Source organism: Zea mays, chromosome 1, assembly GCF_902167145.1.
Source record: "Zea mays cultivar B73 chromosome 1, Zm-B73-REFERENCE-NAM-5.0, whole genome shotgun sequence".
In the NCBI taxonomy this organism is placed as follows: domain Eukaryota; kingdom Viridiplantae; phylum Streptophyta; class Magnoliopsida; order Poales; family Poaceae; genus Zea; species Zea mays.
The window spans coordinates 287,271,668-287,292,541 of NC_050096.1; the positions used below are offsets into that span (position 1 = coordinate 287,271,668).

Genomic DNA, 20,874 nt, shown 5'->3' on the forward strand with positions numbered 1-20,874 from the left:
CCTGTGGTTCGACCAAGTAGCACTTGCCTACTTCCACGTTGTGGCGTCCCAATGGACGAGGGTTGCACTCAACCCCTTTCAAGTGATCCAATGATCAACTTGAATACCACGGCTTTCTTCCTTGGTCTTTCTCCCGTTTGCGAGGAATCTCCATAACTTGGAGCCTCTCACCCTTACAATGATGATCACAAAAGAAGCACAGAGGTAAGGGAGGGGAGAGCAACACACACAAGACTCAAATCCACAGCACAACCACGCACACAAGTCACAACTGGGTCCCAAAGATCAGTCGGAGGAAATAGGTAACATCTACACTGGAAGAACCCGGCTTCGGACGAACTCTACAGCACTGAGCCCGGGGTCGAGCGTGGCGGAACCGGACAGGGTGTCAGACGCGCTGAAGGGAAACCACTCGAGTGGATCTCATGTGTGGCCCAAGACCGACCCATCATAAAACGATCGATCACTTTAACTGCATGTGGCGCCACACCACAGCGGAGGCGTCGGTCTGCCTCCCACTTCATCTAAAGAAATATATCATTATTCTCCACGTTGTTCATAACCTAGATCTATTATTTATAGTTAGATTGGTCCAGAGTGGTTTAACCGCCCTTGGTAGCGATTGAACTGACCTGCACCCGTCGAACTAATAATTTGATTTTATTTTAAAGTTTATGGTGAAAATTTTAGGTGTAGTCTATTCATCCATCTCTACTTTCAATACCGCGCAATAAATTTCATATCTTGTATGGTGAATTCTTCCATTTGTTGTTGAATTTATTTATTGTACATTCTTAGAGCTTTGTTACTATAGGTTGCAAACCTATTTTAGTTCAACTTTGGTTGGACTATTTAATTCTCTTATGATTCTAACTAAATGTAATGAGCGTGTTCAATTTCATATCCTTCATCCTACAACATCCAAATGTTTTGTGCAATATCAATTTCTTGCCTAGCTAGACTATACAATAGATAGTAAAAAATCCAAACGTACCCCAAATGTCTTTAGCTGGTCAAAGTGAGGTAAAACTCTAGCAAGAGATTCGAACAACTTTTTTTTGGGATGGAGGGTGTACTCCTGAAGCCCTAGCAAGAGATTCTGCAGTTTATAGAAACTTACGACATTGTAGTATATACATGACGTGATAAAGATTGGCGCAACTTTATAAGCCATGTCAAAAAAATATGTACAGTTACCAACATCTACAGAAATTATTTCATGCATTGAAAATACTTTAACAGATTGATTTTAATTAAGATGTTTAATCCAGCGAACGGCTCAAGCCCACTGGAGGCCTGGTGGGTGCACGCTAAGGGGCCTGTTTAACGTTTTGCTAGCGAACCAGATTGCAATGGCATATAGGAAGCGCGGCGTCTAGACAGATATCAGCATTGTAAGTTAATGAGTTGAAGTTGTACAGTGAACCATCTCCCACCTTTGACACTTCGCGCTCCCCATCCAAACGGTACCGATCCGCCGGCCGCCGTTCTCCATTTCAAATTGCAAACCCGTTCTCCTTTTCCGCCTCCTCGACGCAACTCGTCGCCGTCTTCTCCAACTCGCACCTCGTTCCTCGCCCCACCATTTGCCGCTCCCGCCTACGATGCCGACGAGTGAGGTGTGGAGCTTGTCCGATTTTGAAATCAGCAAGTACATCGCTGAGGGCAGGTTCGGCAAGGTCTACCTCGCCCGCGAGAAGCAGGTCTGCCCAATCAGCCCCTTCCAATTCTCTTGATTTACCCCAAAATATCGCATACATGGAAGTTAATCTACGCGCGGGGACGATCCAGAGCGGGTACGTGGTGGCGCTCAAGGTGATATTTAAGGCGAAACTGAAGAAGCACCGCTTCCACGCGCACCTGCGGCGGGAGATCGAGATCCAGCAGAGTCTCGATCACCCTAACGTGCTCCGCCTCTTCACCTGGTTCCACGACGAAGAGCGAGTCGTCCTCGTCCTCGAGTACGCGGCCCGTGGCGAGCTCTACAAGGTCCTTCGCGCTGCTGGCCGCTTCACCGAGCGCACGTCCGCCACGGTAAAAAAAAAACACTTCCCGTTTTCCTTTTGCTTCACTTTTATTTCCCGGTTGTGCCTACGGCTGGATTGCCATTCCTCCTACTGTTATTAACCTAAATCATGTTAACCTGAACCACAATAACCGATGCAAAGTCTCATATGACAGCAACTGTGTACATACAAAGTTCCAGAGAACTAGGCAGCTAGACCATGAGCCGAGTAGTTATATGGTTGGTAATTCTGTGATATTACTTCTATTCAGGTCATGAATGGTAGCAAGAAAGTTTTGAGTAATGGCCTAACTTGATTTTACTGGAATCAGATATCGTGTATGACAGGAGTCATCAATTGCTGGTACATTGTGTGCAATGGCCAATGGTTACAAGTTACATCAAAGGCAGTTGACATTGAACAAAATTCGATAATTGCAAATTTTTAGTGCCATTAATAAGCTTTCAAAATGATATTTTGGATTTTATGGATCTTTGCATTATCTGATTGCAGCATTAAGTATTCTTTAGAAACTCTTAATGCATTTCCTAGGAGTATAAGTTAAGCTGAACCAAATGTTTATGTGAACTGCTAATCATGTGTCACACATGCAGTGCGCTCTGCAGTTTATGACTTTATTGCCCTGAACCCATACATCTATACACAAAACATAGTGAGAATGCATGACATATCTTTTAACATGACACTGTCTCAGTCTCAACTTGTGATGATGCCATTATTTATTGCCAAGAACTTGTGCTGCCATTGGCATACCACACCCTAGAGCATGGTGTGTGTGTGTGTATGCAGGTTTCCTTCTGGTTTGCCATTCTTTTGTTAGATTGTGATAACCATGAATCTTATGTGTTTTAGTATGTAGCGAGTCTTGCTGGTGCACTGGCATACTGTCACAAAAAGCAAGTCATTCATAGGGACATCAAGCCTGAGAATTTGCTAATCGACATCGAGGTTGGTTCTTCTTTATGAAGTTGTTGCGGCTGTTATTGTTTCTAGCACCATATTTGATTCATGCATTTATTCTGTTGTTAATTATTGTCGCAAACAATTTTATCCGTGTATGTCTTTGTACTTTTACTGTTTTGTGTTGTTGTAATTTACTAATTTTTATTACCAGATGGCTTTAAAAAAATTGACATGTGGGGGTAAAACTGCCACACGACACTATATTAAGAAGACCTTCTCAGCAGGTCGAGAAAACCCTTGTCCCACCCATACACGGCGACACCGTAGCCCATATGAGAACGACCGTGACTCGGGCTAGACCTTAGACCTGTGCTTTGGCGTGAGACAGACGAGGTGATTTTTTTAACCATGGACTAAAATTCGCTCTCACTGTTATGACTAGAAATGGTATTGGGGAATTGAGGATGTATTTGAACAGGGGATTGGAGGCTAGAACCCCGGCCGGGCAAGAAGAAGTATTATCCTTGTTTTTGCTTGCCTTAGACTGATACAATCCCTCTCCTTATATAGAGAGGGTACCTTGGACTCTACGTAACTTGGACCCTAAACAATAGATCTAATCTTCTAATGTTATCTCTAACTAATCTTATCTAATCCTTCCTTGGAGGGCCATGGCTGCTGCTGCCACAACCCCTCTATGGGTCTCCTTAGGCCCTGACACTACACCCCCCTGGACAAGCAGCTCGTTCTCGAGCTGCAGCATCCAACAAACGACCTGTAACGACCTAACCTATCATCGAAAAATGAATCTTTTACATATCGATTGATCTTTTAATTATTCTAGATATATTGCAACTGCAAGCATCATCCTGTTTCCCAATGAAACGTTGCACAACAAAGAGGAGGGTGCGAGCTGAAACCATGGAGGTAAAGACACAGTAACCTTCGGAGGCGGGCCCGTGGAGGTCAACGTTGGTGTTGCCTGTAGCAAGTGGATCCCGTGCAGCGCAACCCCTCTTGGTCCCATGGCCACCAGTGCACAGAGGGTGGCGTGGCTAGAGCAGAGGGTGGCAAGGCCACCAGACCCCCTTGTACGAAGGAGAGTAGTCGAGGTAGTTGCTCGGTCGCCACAGATGAGGGCCAGCGCCGGACAAAGCGATGCAGAGGGGCACCATGTCTTGCAGCCTCTCGTACGGTGAGGTGAACAACCACCATGTTGCTTGGCCGCGCTGGTGCAGCTACGACTCCCTGCAATGGAGCATCGCCAACATCTGCTTCACTCGTCGACGAGCTAGGAAACCGCGTGCTGCAACCTGCAGGTGGACGATCGTCGCCGTACGTCGCGGAGCAACCACCCTCTCCTGGACGTCGCTCTTGGGGTAAAGGGTAGCGGTGATGGCTACCCCTGATGACTGAGGCGGTGTCGGCGACGAGGACGCGACAAACATGGCAGCAGAAGTCACCACTACTGCGAGGGAACCAAAGCGCTGCTAGCACATGATCTTGAACTGTGGCCATGTGACTTGATGCTCGTCGCGTTACAGCCACCAGAACCACATATGTGCGTGGTCCGTGAGGTGATACGATGCCAGCCAGACCTTGTCAGACTCCAGGGTGCGCTGGCTCCAAAAGAACCGCTAGCTGTCGTTTAACCACCCAGAGGGTCACCGCTGCCATCGTAGATGGGCAGGGATTGGGGTGCTGCGGTCACCGGCATGGTAGCAGTAGCGAGGGTTGGCGCCAGAGGCTGGTACACCAGTCCTGGTATGGTTGCCCGTGTCGTCAGCCATGCAGCCGATGATGAAGACAACCTCGAGGGCGCAAAGCAACTGGTAGGCATCGCTGTTCACAAAGATGTAGATGTCGAAACGGTCGATGACGGCCATGCCGCTGTCGGCGTGGTGCTGGAGAGCGCCATGCTGATGGCGTTGAGCCACGCAAACAGATCGTCGAAGTACGCCTCGGGAACCCAAGGACCCATGAGAGGCAAAGGCGCGGTCGTGGGCCACTCGTACTGCGTGACGTTGGTGTCAGGGTTCTAGTAGTAGAGGTAGCCGGTGATGTCGTCGACGAGCCCGCGCCATGGCTTGGGCAGCGATGGGTCTTTCAGCGCATACCACGGGGTACGCGTCTGAACGAGCCACTACTATTTCTAACTATCCTTATCTAATCCCCTTTGAGGGTCGATGACTGCTGCTGCCACAGCCCCTCCGTGAGCCTCCTTAGGCCCTGACACGGGTAGTCAAACTTAGGACATGAGTGTTATTTAGACCATTTAACCAACTTAGCTAGAGACCTTTTCGCTTTACCAGACGGTCTTATTCTACAAAAAATGAATTTTAATATCTAGGGTAGTGCCTGTAGTTTTTGCACCATTTCGTTATAAGAATATAATAGAACCATTACGTTGAGTTTGCTCAAGAATCCAATTTACAGCTTTTTCTCATAGGTTGAAAATTATCTCTAAATGTTTGCCCTTCTTAAGTGTACATTATAAAAAGTATTTTACTGTTTATGAAAACAATGCAGACTGTCAGACTTGGCTCTTTGCAAGGGTTTAGGGTAAGGATAATTCATCTTGAATACAAGTTACACCTGGACAGGATATATATCATGCATCTGAATAAATCTGAAAACACATATAACATATTATTGCCGGTTCACTAACATACGTGGAGAAATGGTTATACAAATGTTTCTTCAATGCCTCATTTCTGAAAAAACTGCATTGTCGTGTGATGGGTATTATTCTTGATGCATCAAATGCTAGGTGATGATTTCATAACTAGTTAACTTCCTTTTTCTCCAGGGCCGGCTTAAAATTGCAGATTTTGGATGGGCGGCTCGTTCAAATGCTAAACGCCACACACTCTGTGGCACAATCGATTATCTGGCACCAGAGATGGTAGAGAAAAGAGCTCATGACCATGCTGTGGACAACTGGACATTAGGAATCCTGTGCTATGAGTTCTTATATGGTTCACCTCCTTTTGAAGCTGATGAACAGGATGATACCTTGAGAAGGTATGGGCTGATAGATCTGTTTTCTCTCTCTCCCTGGTCTTCATTCCTTAACATTTTGTGCCATGCGAATTTTGTGCAGGATAGTTAGGGTGGATTTGGCATTCCCTTCATCTCCTTGTGTATCTTCAGAGGCTAAGGATCTCATTTCCAAGGTGACATCTAAAAGTAGTGGTTATATAAGAGATTAGTCAAAAGTGATGGGTGTTGCCTGGACTATTGATTGTTAAGTGTGATTGTGTATGCAGCTTCTAGTTAAGGATTCAAGCAAGAGGCTTTGCCTTGAAGACATCATGAAGCATCCATGGATAAAGAAGAATGCAGACCCTTCAGGCAGTTGCATTAAGCAAAAAGATGTCACAAGATCAAAGGTAAAACGATAAGTGAATATGCAAGATATCTTCTGAGCAACAGACTAGTGTTCTTGTTCCTTGGAGATAACCATGGTGTTTAGTGTCAGTAGAAGCCAGTCTATGTACTGTGATCTTAGTTATGGACCATGTGTCGAAGTTGCTAAACTTCTGTTGCTTGCCTCATCTGGGGAGGCAATTAATCTTAGCTTTTGTGTGTATACAGTAGTTCCATATTTTTCAGCCCCTCTGTGATATATAGATGTTTGGCGGGTGGGCGCTTTTATTTTGCTATTATGGACTCATTGACATTGTGCTTGGGTAATGAAATTTGGGCTTACCGTTGTAAAAAAACACACTGGTGTTATCTGATTACTCTGCTGAGTATGAAAAATATATAAGTTAATTTTAATTTGGCCTCATTGGCATGGTATTCTTGCTTAGCTTGACATGTCTATTTTTTATCATATAGTTTGCTCTCAAATGCAAATAATAAAACTATGGATTACACTCACAAGAATAAGTAGCTAGTATATATTTGAATGTGATAAAACACTTCCATCCCCAGCTCAGCTACTTGGTCTGGATAAAAGGACGACTTTTTCCTTTTAGTTTCTGATCAATCTGCATGTTCTTCTAGACGAGAAGGGCACCTTTTAGTTATCAGAAATAAATATAATGTGAAATATCAGTACGACATTCACAGCTAATTTGGTCTCGGTTTTCTCTACAGCTTCTGTAATATCAGTACAACCTGCTTGCCAGTGGGCAAGAATCTTCTGATGTGGTGCCAAACTCGTCACTACTGGAGGACAAATATGATGACATGTAGTTTTAAGTTCCGATAGTTCTGGAGTGGATTGGTGTGTGTGTCCCTGCAAGCTTTCTCCTACAGGCTGGAGTTCTAGTTCTGATGCAGCGTTTGTGTTTCCCTTTTGAACTGTGTCGTGAAACCAATGTTCACTCGAGAGGAATGTAGTTTTCAACTGAGTTGTTGAACCTTCGCAAATTGGAGGGTCAATGGTCTGTGGAGACTGGAGAGGAACGTGGCTTTCGCTGTGGCGATCGTATTTTGTAATTGTTGAATCTGCAGTATTTTGGTCTTTAGCAATGAAATATGGAGATGCACGTAGTTTTTCTATGACGCGAAAAGGGAGGGAAAAACTGGTAATTTCAAATGGCCATATATCTATTATTATGAGTTTAATGGCTGTCTAGTCTTGATGCACACAGAGAATGGAAGTCGTATTGTCTTCCTCAAAAGTTGGTACCAACATCGTTCAAAATCTGCACACTGCAGCTAAGCCTGGGCATATTACCTGTTACTCGAACCTGAAAATTCCGGACTCAGACCCGAATTCCGAATTTGTAGCACCCGATGTCTAGTTTGGATAGTAAATGCTACCTGAATTTAGTTTGGATAATTCAGGTAGCATCACCCGGTGCCGTGCCTGAACTACTCGAAACAGTGTCAGTGTGTGTCACCTAGCCCTTAGCGTGTGTGGATGTTTTAGTCCAACATGAAACACACGGACATGGGCCACGCCCACGCGGCCCATCAACAATTCAATCTGCTTCCTCCATGGACCATGGCTCTGTCCGTAAGGTGCCTTCCCTAGTCTAGCATTCGACATCTCGGCCACTCCTCAGGCCCTAGCAGCCTCCAATCCCTCCATAACCTAGCTGCCACCCGTCGCTCTCCTTGTGCCCGCCTGCGGCCTGCCCGGAGGCTGGATCGCCAGACGCCGGACGCCAGAGCGACCTCGAGTGCCTGGAGGCCGGACCACCGGAGGCCGGAGCGACCATGACGGCGTCACGGCGCTCGCTGTCGCTGCCTCCTTCGTCCACCTCTGTCCTCTGATCTCTACTCCTCACAACCTCACTGGTTAAGGGATCGCGAGTGCTGAGGTTGATGTCGCTGTTCGGGTAAATTGGGTATACCCTAAACTCGTACCGGAAATTGCGGGTAGCGTTTTAGTAAGGCTGTGATCGAGTAACAAAATCTATTATCTGAATTTATCAAAACCCGAATTACCCGAACCGAACTAATCGGATAACCCCGCCCAGTTTTGACTGCAGCTACAGACAACTAGTTTTTTCTCAAACATGTGTGAGTACATATCATTTTAATAAAGAGAGAAAGAAACAACATATTACAAAGGAGGCCAACACAGCTTTCCCCCGCAACACACACATACACTCAACACAACACCACATGTAGGCTACAACCCCAAGAACACCTTAACCCGGATCAACCACATAAGTTGAGAGCAAGGACAAATCTTTTGCTTCAACCATATACCACAACCTAAAATCATCTTCAGCCAAATGAGGGTCTTGAAAATACTAGACCGCACACCATTGAACACAGTCATTACGGTGGCGCCAAAGACACCAAGCCACGTCCTCACCATATTACTCCCCTTCCCCTTACCTACGACCAATGTTTATATAACTCTCTAATTGTTTTTTTTTTTCATTTTACCCTCCTCTTTTGAGTTGTTCAATTTAACATGATTTTTCTTTTTATTTCTTTATGTATAAATTTAGTTTTCAGTTCAAATTTTTTGTTAGTAGCTAATAGCATAATGTAGTTTAAAAAATAAATTTTATTTTTATAATTACTTCTATAGGTTAGGGATCTGATAAGACAAAAAATTTAATGTTACAAAACTAAATATAAAATAATGATGAAAAATTATTAACATATTTTTCAATATAAGGTATAATGTCTTTAATCACCTCAAAAAATATGAATTTAAAATTTAATTTGTACATGTAGAAACGAAAAGGACAATCTTATTAGAGAGAGATTTTTCTTTTTTTTTTTGTTTCTCTATGTATAAGTTAAATTTGATGTTTGTATTTTCTAGGTGATTGAGAAAATCATAAATTATGTAGAAAAATATGTTAATTTTTTCATTATTTAAGTTATTATTTTATTTTAAGTTTATATTAAATTTTATCTTATTAAAGTTATTATTTTATCTAATTACTAACCTATTAAAATAATTATAAAAATATAATATATTTTGCTAAGCTACATTATGTTGTTAGCTACTAACAGGTAAAAATTTGAACTGAAAATTCAGTTTGAAAATGAAAAGGACAAATTTCTATTAAGGTGTAAACTGAACGGACTCAAAGAAATGGAGGGATAAAATGAACTGAAAAATAGTTTAGGTAGTTACACGAACATTGTCGAGAGTAATTTGGAGTTTTTTCTAGAATAAAAAAATTGTCAAAATAAGCTAGGTCGATTCTGTTTTTTATACAAATAACAAGGGTAGGAATAAGTGAGGCTGGAATGAAGTAAAAAAACATATCGTTTGGGCGTCGGTTTTAGCTTATTTTAACCAATAGCTTATAAGCTACACAGACAGATCAAATATCTTCAGTACATATGAGCTTTATAATATTATATAGAATTTAGAAGAATTAGTTTTATTTTGACATAGAACACACAAAAAAGCAAGCATTTGAAAAAAAGAAGGTAGGCCAAGCCGTGACCGTAATGCTTTCCTTTTTTGTGCTACCGTTTTCGAGCCACTTTCGACGATCCGAGCAGAGCAAGCGAAACCACTACGTAACCGGGTACATGGATTCTATTCCAAAATTTTGCCATCACAAGAAGCCTTAGGAGGCAGGATACATGGATTCAACCAAAACCTTTGCACCAGGCTGACCTTGCCTTAATCTTTGATCCGAGATGCAATAATGAATAGATACATAACACAAGTTGAGCAGTCTTTTATGTTTTGTATTTCCTTTTTACATAAGTTTCGAACACCATGTCATCACATAAAACAAGAGAACTGACATCCTTATCACTCATTGATGCTCGTTCATCTACTTCTGCAACATTTATATGACATTCATTCTTAGCTACAGAGAAAATTCGTTGCTTTCGAACAAGCATCTGCCCGTAGGGAGTGAAAAAAAATCAATCTGTCTGCCAAGCTGCGCAATCGACATTTGAGGCAAGGCTACAACCAATAAATAAAGAACCTAAAGGCTCAGCATATCCCTTGTCAGCAGGGAAAGGAAAAATGGACCTGCAGCATGTGGTATTGCCACAATGTACTATCAGGATGCAGCAGCTGTGTACTGCACCATGTCATGCTCATATATTGTATCTGTTATCCTCGATGGTGGCTAGTATCGGAGCACAGATCTCCCAAGGATGTTCTTAAATGGAAGTGGACTCCTGCAGAAACCACACAACACGTGAGCTATTGCTGTAGAAACTGGGGTTAAAAATGAAACATAAAGCATCTATTAGAGGTTTATCATACCAGTTATGTGAATCAAAGTTGTTGTTTCTGTTATCCCCCAGAACAAAGACATAGCCTTCAGGTACAGTCTGGCCAAGCAACAATAAATCAGGATTCATTGGATGAAAATAGTAAACTTAATATGTGATCAACACATAACAGGTGCAGGGTGCAGCCTATAGAACTATCCACCAACATAGAACACATGAATAATTTTGAGGCTGCAACCTATTTATAACAATTCAAAAGTAAAGAACTGATGCCACATAACTATGATGGTGTTAAGTAGCCACATAACTATGATGGTGTTAACTTAACAGGACTACAAAAAATGGTTCTTTAGTAGCATGTGGTAAGATTAGTTATTATACCAGCGGATCCATTTCATAGTTGGTTGGTTCCAGCACAAATTCCTCCTCCTAAACTACTCCATTAACCAACAAGTTACCATCACGTACCTATTAAATACAAGGGACACTGATAAGCTCATATACTCCCCAAAAAAGTAATGCCACAATGAAGGAAAATATAGAGACGGTTACTACCATTGGGATAAAAGCTTACTTCAACGATGTCCCCGCCCTTAGCCACAACTCTCTTGATGAACACATCACCTAAGTTGTAGCCCAATGTCTACAAAGATTGTTCTGATTATAATAAGAAGCCCCGAAGAACTACATAAGACAATGGAGAAACAATGTATCACACCTGAAGTACTGGAGGTGCACGAAATATCACGATGTCCAAAATTTCTGGCTCCCGAAAAATGTACGAAACCTACAGCCACAATAGGGGCTAGACATTAGATGCATGTTCACCAATAGAAGCAAATGATACATTATAAATTCACATATGTATTCATATAACAAAGGAAACCAAAATAAAACATACTACCTTCTCAGCAAGGATCCGGTCACCAACATCAAATGTTGGGAACATTGACCTGGATGGGATGGACCTCGGTTCAGCTAGGGATGATTTATAGAGCAGTGACACGGTCACGGCGGCGAAGATTGTCTTTGCATCATCTGAGCATGAGCTCACCCACTTTGAGAGCCAACCAGTCTTCCTTCTCACCCCTGCACCAGCAGGAAGACTAGCCGGTGCACCGGACAGTCCAGTGCCCCCTGCCGACCGTTGGTGCGGGCCACGTGTCGCCTGCGGATTGCGTGGCCGACCGTTGCGCTGGCGACCGTTGGCTCACCGGACAGTTCGGTGTACCACCGGATAGTCTGGTGAATTATAGCCGTACGCCACTGATCTTTTCCCGAGAGCGGCCTTTTCACCGGAGACCAGCCTGGCGCATCGGACACTGTCCGGTGCACCACCGGACAGTCCGGTGTGCTAGACTGAGTTGAGTTTTGGCTGCATCGAGCCAAGTCTTTTTGGTTTCTTTTCTTCTTCTTTTCTCACTATTTCTAGCACTTAGATAACTTCATTAGTATTCAAAAACAAATGTACTAAGTCTAGAAACATACCTCATGTCTTGATTTGCACTTTTTCAATCTTTGGCACATTAGGACTTAAAGAATATGTGTTAAGCACTTAATCACCAAAACATTATAGAAATGGCCCAAAGGCACATTTCCCTTTCAAGTACATGACACATGAAAGTTCGGGTAATTCAGGTATTTCGGGTACCCGATTATGATATCCGAATTACCGAAATAAATTTGGGTTTTGCAAGTTGCTATCCGAAATTCTCGTACAAAATTTGTGTTCGGGTATTCCGGGTTCGGGTTTTTTTGCCTAGCCCTAATAGAGATTCCCATGCAATACAATTCACATTGGATGTAGGGTATACGCTCCGGCGGCCCGAACCACTCTAACTCTTGTGTTCTTGTGTCCTTCAAGCTAATCAGGCAAATCCCTATGCCTCCTTCTGATCTTAGAATTAGGCGGGTGCATTTCGCAACCCGGCTAGAGTTTTTTCTAAAACGGCTGTAATGGGCTTAGGCCTACTTTACTCTATTATTAATAAAACTCGCTATCATTTCTAGCGTTAGTGTTTTACTTCTATAATGGTATCAAAGCTAGGTTAAGGTTTTTCTTCTCCCACTCCCAGCCGCTAGTCGCTCGCTCCTTCTCCGCGGTCGTCGGCCTTCCCCTGTCCTTGCCACTAGGGCCCTCACCTCCCTTGTTGGTGTGGTATGGAGTGTGGCCGCCTCCTCCCGGTTCCTCCCCTCCCACGACGACGCCTCTACTCGCACCCATGAATGTGGCAATCGCGCCCGCTCTCGACCGACGTGCGGACTTTGCCACCCTCATCTCCCATGGTTGTGGAGTACGTGCCTCCCGCCCACCCCACAGTCGTGCCAGCGACACTTCTCACATCCCACCTCGTGATGCCATCCCCCTTGCCCCCCTCAACGGCGACGTGACTCCTGCCCCTGTCCCCACCGTCCTCCCCTATGACGGCGCGCCCACCACCCTTGCCAGTAGCAAGTGCACAGTCCCCGCGCACGGCCAGGCTGCCTGCATCACGAGCAGTGGCAGAACTACCTCATCTAGACGCTCTCCTCCATAGCGCCCAATGACCAATACCGACCCACTTTGTCATGCCTGTCAACTTGGGTGTCACACTCGGTTACCCTTGAAAGGGAAATAGGGTCAAACCTTTTCCTATATGATTTTGGTGGTTGAATTGCTCAACACAAATTATAGGACTAACTAGTTTGCTCTAGAGTATATGTTCTACAGGTACCAAAGGTTCAACTCAAAACAATACAAAGATTAAAAAGGGTTCAAGAAGAAAGGAGCAAAGGAAACCGAAGTGCTCTCTGGTCTGGGGCACCGGACTGTCCGGTGTGCCACTGGACAGCGTTCGGTGCACCAGGGAGGAACGACTTCAAACTCTTCACCTTCGGGTTTCCCAGGCGCACCTCCGCTATAATTCACTGGACTGTCCGGTGAGCCAGCGGAGCAACGGCTATCTGCGCGCAACGGTCGACTCTGACAGTGAACAGTGCAGCACAGTACACGCGGCAGAAGTCAGAGCAGATGGTCAGAGGGGCACCGGACTGTCCGGTGTGGCACCGGACTGTCCGGTGCCGCATGAGGACAAAGCCTCCAACGGTCGACCAGCTCCAACCCTGACGAACAGGATGACGTGGCGGCGCACTGGACACTGTCCGGTGGCGCACCGGACTGTCCGGTGCACCCATCACCAGCAGCCATCTCCAACGGCTACATTTTGGTTGGTGGCTATAAATACCACCCCAACCGGCCACTTCAAGGTGTGGGAGCCCAAGCAACATTCCAAGTCATATAGTTGACATATCCAAGCCCTCCCAACCACCTCTATTCATTGATTCATCCTATACACAAGATTTAGACCACTACACCCACACAAGTGCCACAAAAGTGAGAGCAAGCAAAAGAAAGCTTCTCATGTGAGTTTAGCTGTAGTGCCTTGTGAGATTCAATGAGAGAAAGTGTGTGCTACATCTTGCGTTCATTTGTGCGTGGAGTTTTGACTCCCATTGAACTTCCTCCAAAGTTTTGGAGGCTTGTAAAGCTAGCAAGAGACACCAAAGTGTGTGGTGATCCTTGCGGTGTCTTAAGTGATCCTTGAGAAGAAGAAGAGCTCGCCGATCTTGGGGATCGGTTGAGAGATGGAAAGGGTTGAAAGAGACCCGTCCTTAGTGGACTCCTCAACGGGGACTAGGCCTTCGAGGGCCGAACCTCGGTAAAACAAATCACCCGTGTCTCTTGTGTTTATTGCTTGTGATTTGTTTGTTCTTTCCCTTTCTAAGTTCTCTTGCGCTACTCTTTGCTAATATTATTTTGTGTTGCTTCAAGATAAATTCTCATTTAGAGAAGCAACTCCTTGCAAGAAAGAACTTGTGCTTATCTTCTTCTTATCTAAGCCCTCTTGCATTATTCTCCACTAACATTTCTAGGAGTATTGCTATTGATTAAAATTCCGCACTCTTTGAAAACAATACTCGTTGCAAGCAAATGACTTAGTTTTATACTCCGATAATTGTGTGTCTTGTTCTAACCACTAATCAAGGGATCTAGTTGGGGGATAAAGTTTTAATTTTCAGGTTTCGCCTATCCATCCCCCCTCTAGGCGACTTTCAATTGGTATCAGAGCTAGGCACTTCATATTGAGTCTAACAACTCGAAGTGATGGCTCGAAGAAGATCCCAAAAGAACAAGAAAACCAAGGAGAACAAGGAGGTAACTCTTGGGATATTACTTTCTGATTGTTCTAATTATGATTCATGGGCTACTAGGGTGCTAAATGCTTTTAGAACCATAGATCTCCGATTAGAACAAATCTTATACAAGAGTATTATTGAGAGCACCTAGAGGGGGGTGAATAGGTGATCCTGTAAAACTTAAAACTTAACACCACAAACTTGATTAAGAGTTAGAACACTGAAATCAAGTGAGTAGAGAGGAGAGCTCTTGTGAATCACAAAGGACACAATAAAGACAAGCACAAGAGACACGAGGATTTATCCCGTGGTTCGGCCAAGTACAAAACTTTGCCTACTCCACGTTGTGGCGTCCCAACGGGCGAGAGTTGCACTCAACTCCTCTCAAGTGATCCAATGACCAACTTGAATACCACGGTGTTCTTCTTTACTTTACTCTTTTCCCGCTTGCGAGGAATCTCCACAACTTGGAGTCTCTCGCCCGTACAATAAGAATCTCAATGAAGCACTAGAGTAAGGGAGGGAAGCAACACACTCAAAACCACAGCAAATACGCACACACAAGATCAAGACTTGAGCTCAAGACAATATCTCGAGGTTCTCACTAGAACAGAGCTCAAATCACTAAGAATGTCGAACAAGTGCGCAAGAATGAAGTGTGAGTGATCAACAATGCTCAAGGAATGCTTGGTGTACTCCTCCATGTGCCTAGGGGTCCCTTTTATAGCCCCAAGGCAGCTAGGAGCCATTGAGAGCATTTCAAGAAGGCAATTCTTGCCTTCTGTTGCCTGGCGCACCGGACAGTCCGGTGCACCACCAGACACTGTCCGGTGCGGATTTCTTTCCTTCTTTGGCGAAGCTGACCATTGGCGGTTTGGAGCCGTTGGCGCACCGGACACTGTCCGGTGCACACCGGACACTGTCCGGTGCACACCGGACAGTCCGGTGCCCCTTCTGACCGTTGGCTCTTGCCACGCATCGCATGCGGATTATGCGGCCGGCCGTTGGCCTGGCCGACTGTTGGCTCACCGGACAGTCCGGTGCACCACCGGACAGTCCGGTGATTTATAGTCGTACGCCGTTAATTGCTTCCCGAGAGCAGCCAGTTGACAGTCGCCGGCCTGGCGCACCAGACACTGTCCGGTGCACCACCGGACAGTCCGGTGCACCCAGACCGAGCTGTCTATGGCTGAACAAAGCCGTCTCTTTTCCAACTTGATTTCTCCTGTTTCCAGCACTTAGACACAATACATTAGTCTCCAAAACAATGTACTAAGTCTTAGAAACATACATTTTTACTTGATTTGCACTTTATCCATCACTTTGCATAGATTAACATTAGTCCACTTGTGTTGGCACTCAATTACGAAAATACTTAGAAATGGCCCAAGGGCACATTTCTCTTTCAATCTCCCCCTTTTTGGTGATTTATGCCAACACAATAAAAAGCAACTAAAGAAAGTGCAACATCAATACAAATGAGAATTCAAAATTGTTTTGATTCAAATTTGGCATATATGGATCATTCTTTGCCACCACTTGGTTTGTTTTTGCAAATCAAACTCAATTTCCTATCTCTAAGTCAAGCACACTTGTTGAAACATAAAGAGAGATATTTCAAGAGAAATTGATCAAAGATTTCAAAAACTCCCCCTTTTTCCCTTAATCAAATATTCTCCCCACAAGAGATCAACTTTCCACAATAAGAGACAAACAAGAGTATTTTGACAAACAAAAACTCTAACTCTACTTTTTCAAAATTCTCAAGTGGTAGCTGATCCATTTCTTGCTTTGGCCTTATTTTCTCCCCCTTTGGAATCAAGCACCAAAACGGGATCAATCTTGGCCCTTTAACCCCATTGCCTCACCAAAATCTTCAACTAAGAGTAAAAAGGCAATCGGAGTACAAAGATGAACTTGGAGTTAGTTACTCTTTCATCGGAGTGCAGTGGAAGTCTTGCATGGTCCAAGTCCACCTTTTCCCTTTCAAACCTCCTTTGAGACTAAATTAAGCAAACTTAAGCACACAGTTAGTCTCAAAGGGTCAAGTTGTAGCACATCTCCCCCTAAATATGTGCATCACTTGCAAATGGACTTGTGAGGTCCGGGGAGTGCTTGTACAACTTGAGCACCATAAATAAACAACAAAATGCATTAAGGAACATGATCAAGGCATAAAACACATGTATGCTATAAATCAATCCAGGTTCCGCGAATCTAAGACATTTAGCTCACTACGCAGCTTGCAAAAGGTCGACTCATCTAGAGGCTTGGTAAAGATATCGGCTAGCTGGTTCTCGGTGCTAACATGAAACACTTCGATATCTCCCTTTTGCTGGTGGTCTCTCAAAAAGTGATGTCGGATGTCAATGTGCTTTGTGCGGCTGTGTTCAACAGGATTATCCACCATGCGGATAGCACTCTCATTGTCACATAGGAGTGGGACTTTGCTCAGATTGTAGCCAAAGTCCCGGAGGGTTTGCCTCATCCAAAGCGCGCAACACTGTCCTGCGGCAACATACTCGGCCTCAGCGGTGGATAGGGCAACAGAAGTTTGTTTCTTAGAACTCCACGACACCAGGGACCTTCCTAAGAATTGGCACGTCCCCGATGTACTCTTCCTATCGACCTTACATCCAGCATAGTCGGAGTCTGAATATCCAATTAAGTCAAAGGTAGACCCCTTTGGATACCAGATCCCGAAGCAAGGCGTAGCGACTAAATATCTAAGAATTCGCTTCACAGCCACTAAGTGACACTCCCTTGGATCGGATTGAAATCTAGCACACATGCATACACTAAGCATAATATCCGGTCTACTAGCACATAAATAAAGTAAAGACCCTATCATAGACCGGTATGCCTTTTGATCAACGGACTTACCTCCTTTGTTGAGGTCGGTGTGTCCGTCGGTTCCCATTGGAGTCTTTGTGGGCTTGGCGTCCTTCATCCCAAACCGCTTGATCAAGTCTTGCGTGTACTTCGTTTGGGAGATGAAGGTCCCATCCTTGAATTGCTTCACTTGGAACCCAAGGAAATAGCTTAACTCGCCCATCATCGACATCTCAAACTTTTGAGTCATCACCCTGCTAAACTCTTCACAAGACTTTTGGTTAGTAGAACCAAATATTATGTCATCGAGATAAATTTGGCACACAAAAAGATCACCATCACAAGTCTTAGTAAAAAGAGTTGGATCGGCTTTCCCAACCTTGAAAGCATTAGCAATTAAAAAGTCTCTAAGGCATTCATACCATGCTCTTGGGGCTTGCTTAAGTCCATAGAGCGCCTTAGAGAGCTTACACACGTGGTCGGGATACCGTTCATCCTCGAAGCCAGGGGGTTTCTCCACGTACACCTCCTCCTTGATTGGCCCGTTGAGGAAAGCGCTCTTCACATCCATTTCGAACAACCTGAAAGAATGGTGAGTAGCATAGGCTAACAATATGCGAATTGACTCTAGCCTAGCCACAGGAGCAAAAGCCTCCTCAAAGTCCAAACCTGTGACTTGGGCATAACCTTTTGCCACAAGTCGTGCCTTGTTCCTTGTCACCACCCCATGCTCGTCTTGTTTGTTGCAGAACACCCACTTGGTTCCCACAATGTTTTGCTTGGGACGAGGCACCAGTGTCCAAACTTCATTTCTCTTGAAGTTGTTGAGCTCTTCCTGCATGGCCAACACCCAGTCCGGATCTAGCAAGGCCTCTTCTACCCTGGAAGGCTCAATAGAAGAGACAAAGGTGTAATGCTCACAAAAATTAACTAATCTAGAACGAGTAGTTACTCCCTTGCTTATGTCACCCAATATTTGGTCGACGGGATGATTCCTTTGAATCGTCGCTCGAACTTGGGTTGGAGGTGCCGGTTGTGCTTCTTCCTCCATTAAATGATCATCTTGTGCTCCCCCTTGATCACACGCCTCATGTTCATCATCTTGAGTTGGGGGATGCACCATTATTGAGGAGGAAGGTTGATCTTGCTCCTTTTGTTCCATTGGCCTCACATCTCCAATCGCCATGGTGCGCATTGCGGCCGTTGGAACGTCTTCTTCATCTACATCATCAAGATCAACAACTTTCTCTCTTGGAGAGCCATTAGTCTCATCAAATACAACGTCGCTAGAGACTTCAACCAAACCCGATGATTTGTTGAAGACCCTATACGCCTTTGTATTTGAGTCATAACCTAACAAAAACCCTTCTACAGCTTTGGGAGCAAACTTAGAATTTCTACCTTTCTTCACTAGAATGTAGCATTTACTCCCAAATACACGAAAGTAAGATACATTGGGTTTGTTACCAGTTAGAAGCTCATACGAAGTCTTCTTGAGGAGGCGATGAAGGTAGACCCGGTTTATGGCGTGGCAAGCCGTGCTCACGGCCTCCGTCCAAAACCGTTCGGGCGTCTTGAATTCACCAAGCATCGTCCTCGCCATGTATAGTAGCGTCCTGTTCTTCCTCTCTACCACACCATTTTGTTGTGGTGTGTAGGGAGCGGAGAACTCGTGCTTGATTCCTTCCTCCTCAAGATACTCCTCCACTTGAAGGTTCTTGAACTCGGACCCATTGTCGCTCCTTATCTTCTTCACTTTGAGCTCAAACTCGTTTTGGGCTCTCCTTAGGAAGCGCTTGAGGGTCCCTTGGGTTTCAGATTTATCCTGCAAAAAGAATACCCAAGTGAAGCGGGAAAAATCATCAACTATAACAAGACCATACTTACTTCCTCCTATGCTTAGATAGGCGACGGGTCCAAAGAGATCCATATGAAGTAACTCCAGGGGTCTTGATGTTGTCATCACATTTTTGGCATGATGAGAGCTTCCCACCTGTTTACCTGCTTGACAAGCTGCACAAGGTCTATCTTTTTTGAAAGTTACATTAGTTAGACCTATCACGTGTTCTCCCTTTAGAAGCTTGTGAAGGTTCTTCATCCCCACATGTGCTAAACGGTGATGCCACAGCTAGCCCATGCTAGTCTTAGCAATTAAGCATGCATCTAGACCGGCCTCCTCTTTTGCAAAATCAACTAAATAAAGTTTGTCGTCTAGTACACCCTTAAAAGCTAATGAACCATCACTTCTTCTAAAGACAGACACATCTACATTGGTGAATAAACAGTTATATCCCATATTACAAAGTTGACTCACAGACAACAAGTTATATCCAAGCGACTCAACTAAGAACACATTAGAAATAGAGTGCTCGGATGAAATAGCAATTTTTCCTAACCCTTTCACCTTGCCTTGGTTCCCATCACCGAATATGATTGAATCTTGGGGATCCTTGTTCTTGACGTAGGAAGAGAACATCCTCTTTTCCCCCGTCATGTGGCTTGTGCATCCGCTGTCGATAATCCAGCTTGAGCCCCCGGATGCATAAACCTGCAAGGCAAATTTAGGCTTGGGTCTTAGGTACCCAACTCATGTTGGGTCCTATAAGGTTAGTACAAATAGCTTTAGGGACCCAAATGCAAGTTTTATCTCCCTTGCATTTTGCCCCTAATTTTCTAGCAACCACCTTCTTATCCTTTCTACAAATAGCAAAGGAAGCATTTAAAGCATGATAAATTATAGAAGGTTCACTACTTGTTTTCCTAGGCACATGAGTGTTTCTCCTAGGCACATGATGAATGGCATTTTTCCTAGCCAAACTTCTATCATACATCATAGAAGAACTTGAAGCAAACATTGCATTTGAATCATAAGCATGTGAAACAATATCATTGCAACTTCTATCATGATGAACATTCCTAGAATATCTCCTTTCATGGTATAAGAAAGCATGGTTCTTTTGAATACTATTTGCCATAGGGGCCTTCCCTTTCTCCTTGATGGAGATGGTAGCCTTATGACTTGTCAAGTTTTTGGCTTCCCTCTTGAAGCCAAGCCCATCCTTAATTGAGGGGTGTCTACCAACTGTGTAGGCATCCCTTGCAAATTTTATTTTATCAAAATCACTCTTGCTAGTCTTAAGTTGGGCATTAAGACTAGCTACTTCATCATTTAATTTAGTAATTGAAACTAGGTGTTCACTACAAGCATCAACATTAATATCTTTACACCTATTGCAAATTGCAACATTGAGAGCACCTAGAGGGGGGGTGAATAGGTGATCCTGTGAAACTTAAACTTATA

General features: G+C 44.2%; 1 protein-coding gene and 1 pseudogene across 3 annotated transcripts; one reads left to right on the plus strand and one right to left on the minus strand.

Moving 5' to 3' along the window:
• The first annotated feature begins 1,396 nt into the window (after positions 1-1,396).
• Positions 1,397-7,442, plus strand: LOC100284230 (serine/threonine-protein kinase 12). Of its 3 annotated transcripts, none has more exons than XR_004858103.1 (7): positions 1,397-1,703; positions 1,792-2,034; positions 2,880-2,975; positions 5,740-5,954; positions 6,034-6,106; positions 6,183-6,322; positions 7,035-7,442. XR_004858103.1 is itself a non-coding variant. In NM_001157125.2 (7 exons), exons 1-7 carry the CDS (start codon positions 1,605-1,607, stop codon positions 7,041-7,043), a joined length of 858 nt encoding a protein of 285 aa, NP_001150597.2. In that variant the 5' UTR covers positions 1,397-1,604; the 3' UTR covers positions 7,044-7,440. The 3 variants fall into 3 exon arrangements, 2 of the variants coding, with proteins under 2 accessions (NP_001150597.2, XP_020408179.1); NM_001157125.2 differs by having other exon boundaries at positions 6,200-6,322; positions 7,035-7,440; XM_020552590.2 differs by lacking the exon at positions 7,035-7,442 and having other exon boundaries at positions 6,200-6,711.
• Positions 7,443-10,098: 2,656 nt separating this feature from the next.
• LOC103645632 (thylakoidal processing peptidase 1, chloroplastic-like) lies at positions 10,099-13,135 on the minus strand (annotated as a pseudogene).
• Positions 13,136-20,874: the final 7,739 nt, after the last annotated feature.

Excerpts from the sequence above, each read along its gene's own strand:
- LOC100284230 (XM_020552590.2), top strand. The coding sequence starts at position 1,605 with ATGCCGACGAGTGAGGTGTGGAGCTTGTCCGATTTTGAAATCAGCAAG. Across the intron at positions 1,704-1,791 it reads ACCTCGCCCGCGAGAAGCAG|AGCGGGTACGTGGTGGCGCT; the intron begins GTCTGCCCAATC and ends GGGACGATCCAG. Across the intron at positions 6,107-6,199 it reads CTAAGGATCTCATTTCCAAG|CTTCTAGTTAAGGATTCAAG; the intron begins GTGACATCTAAA and ends TTGTGTATGCAG.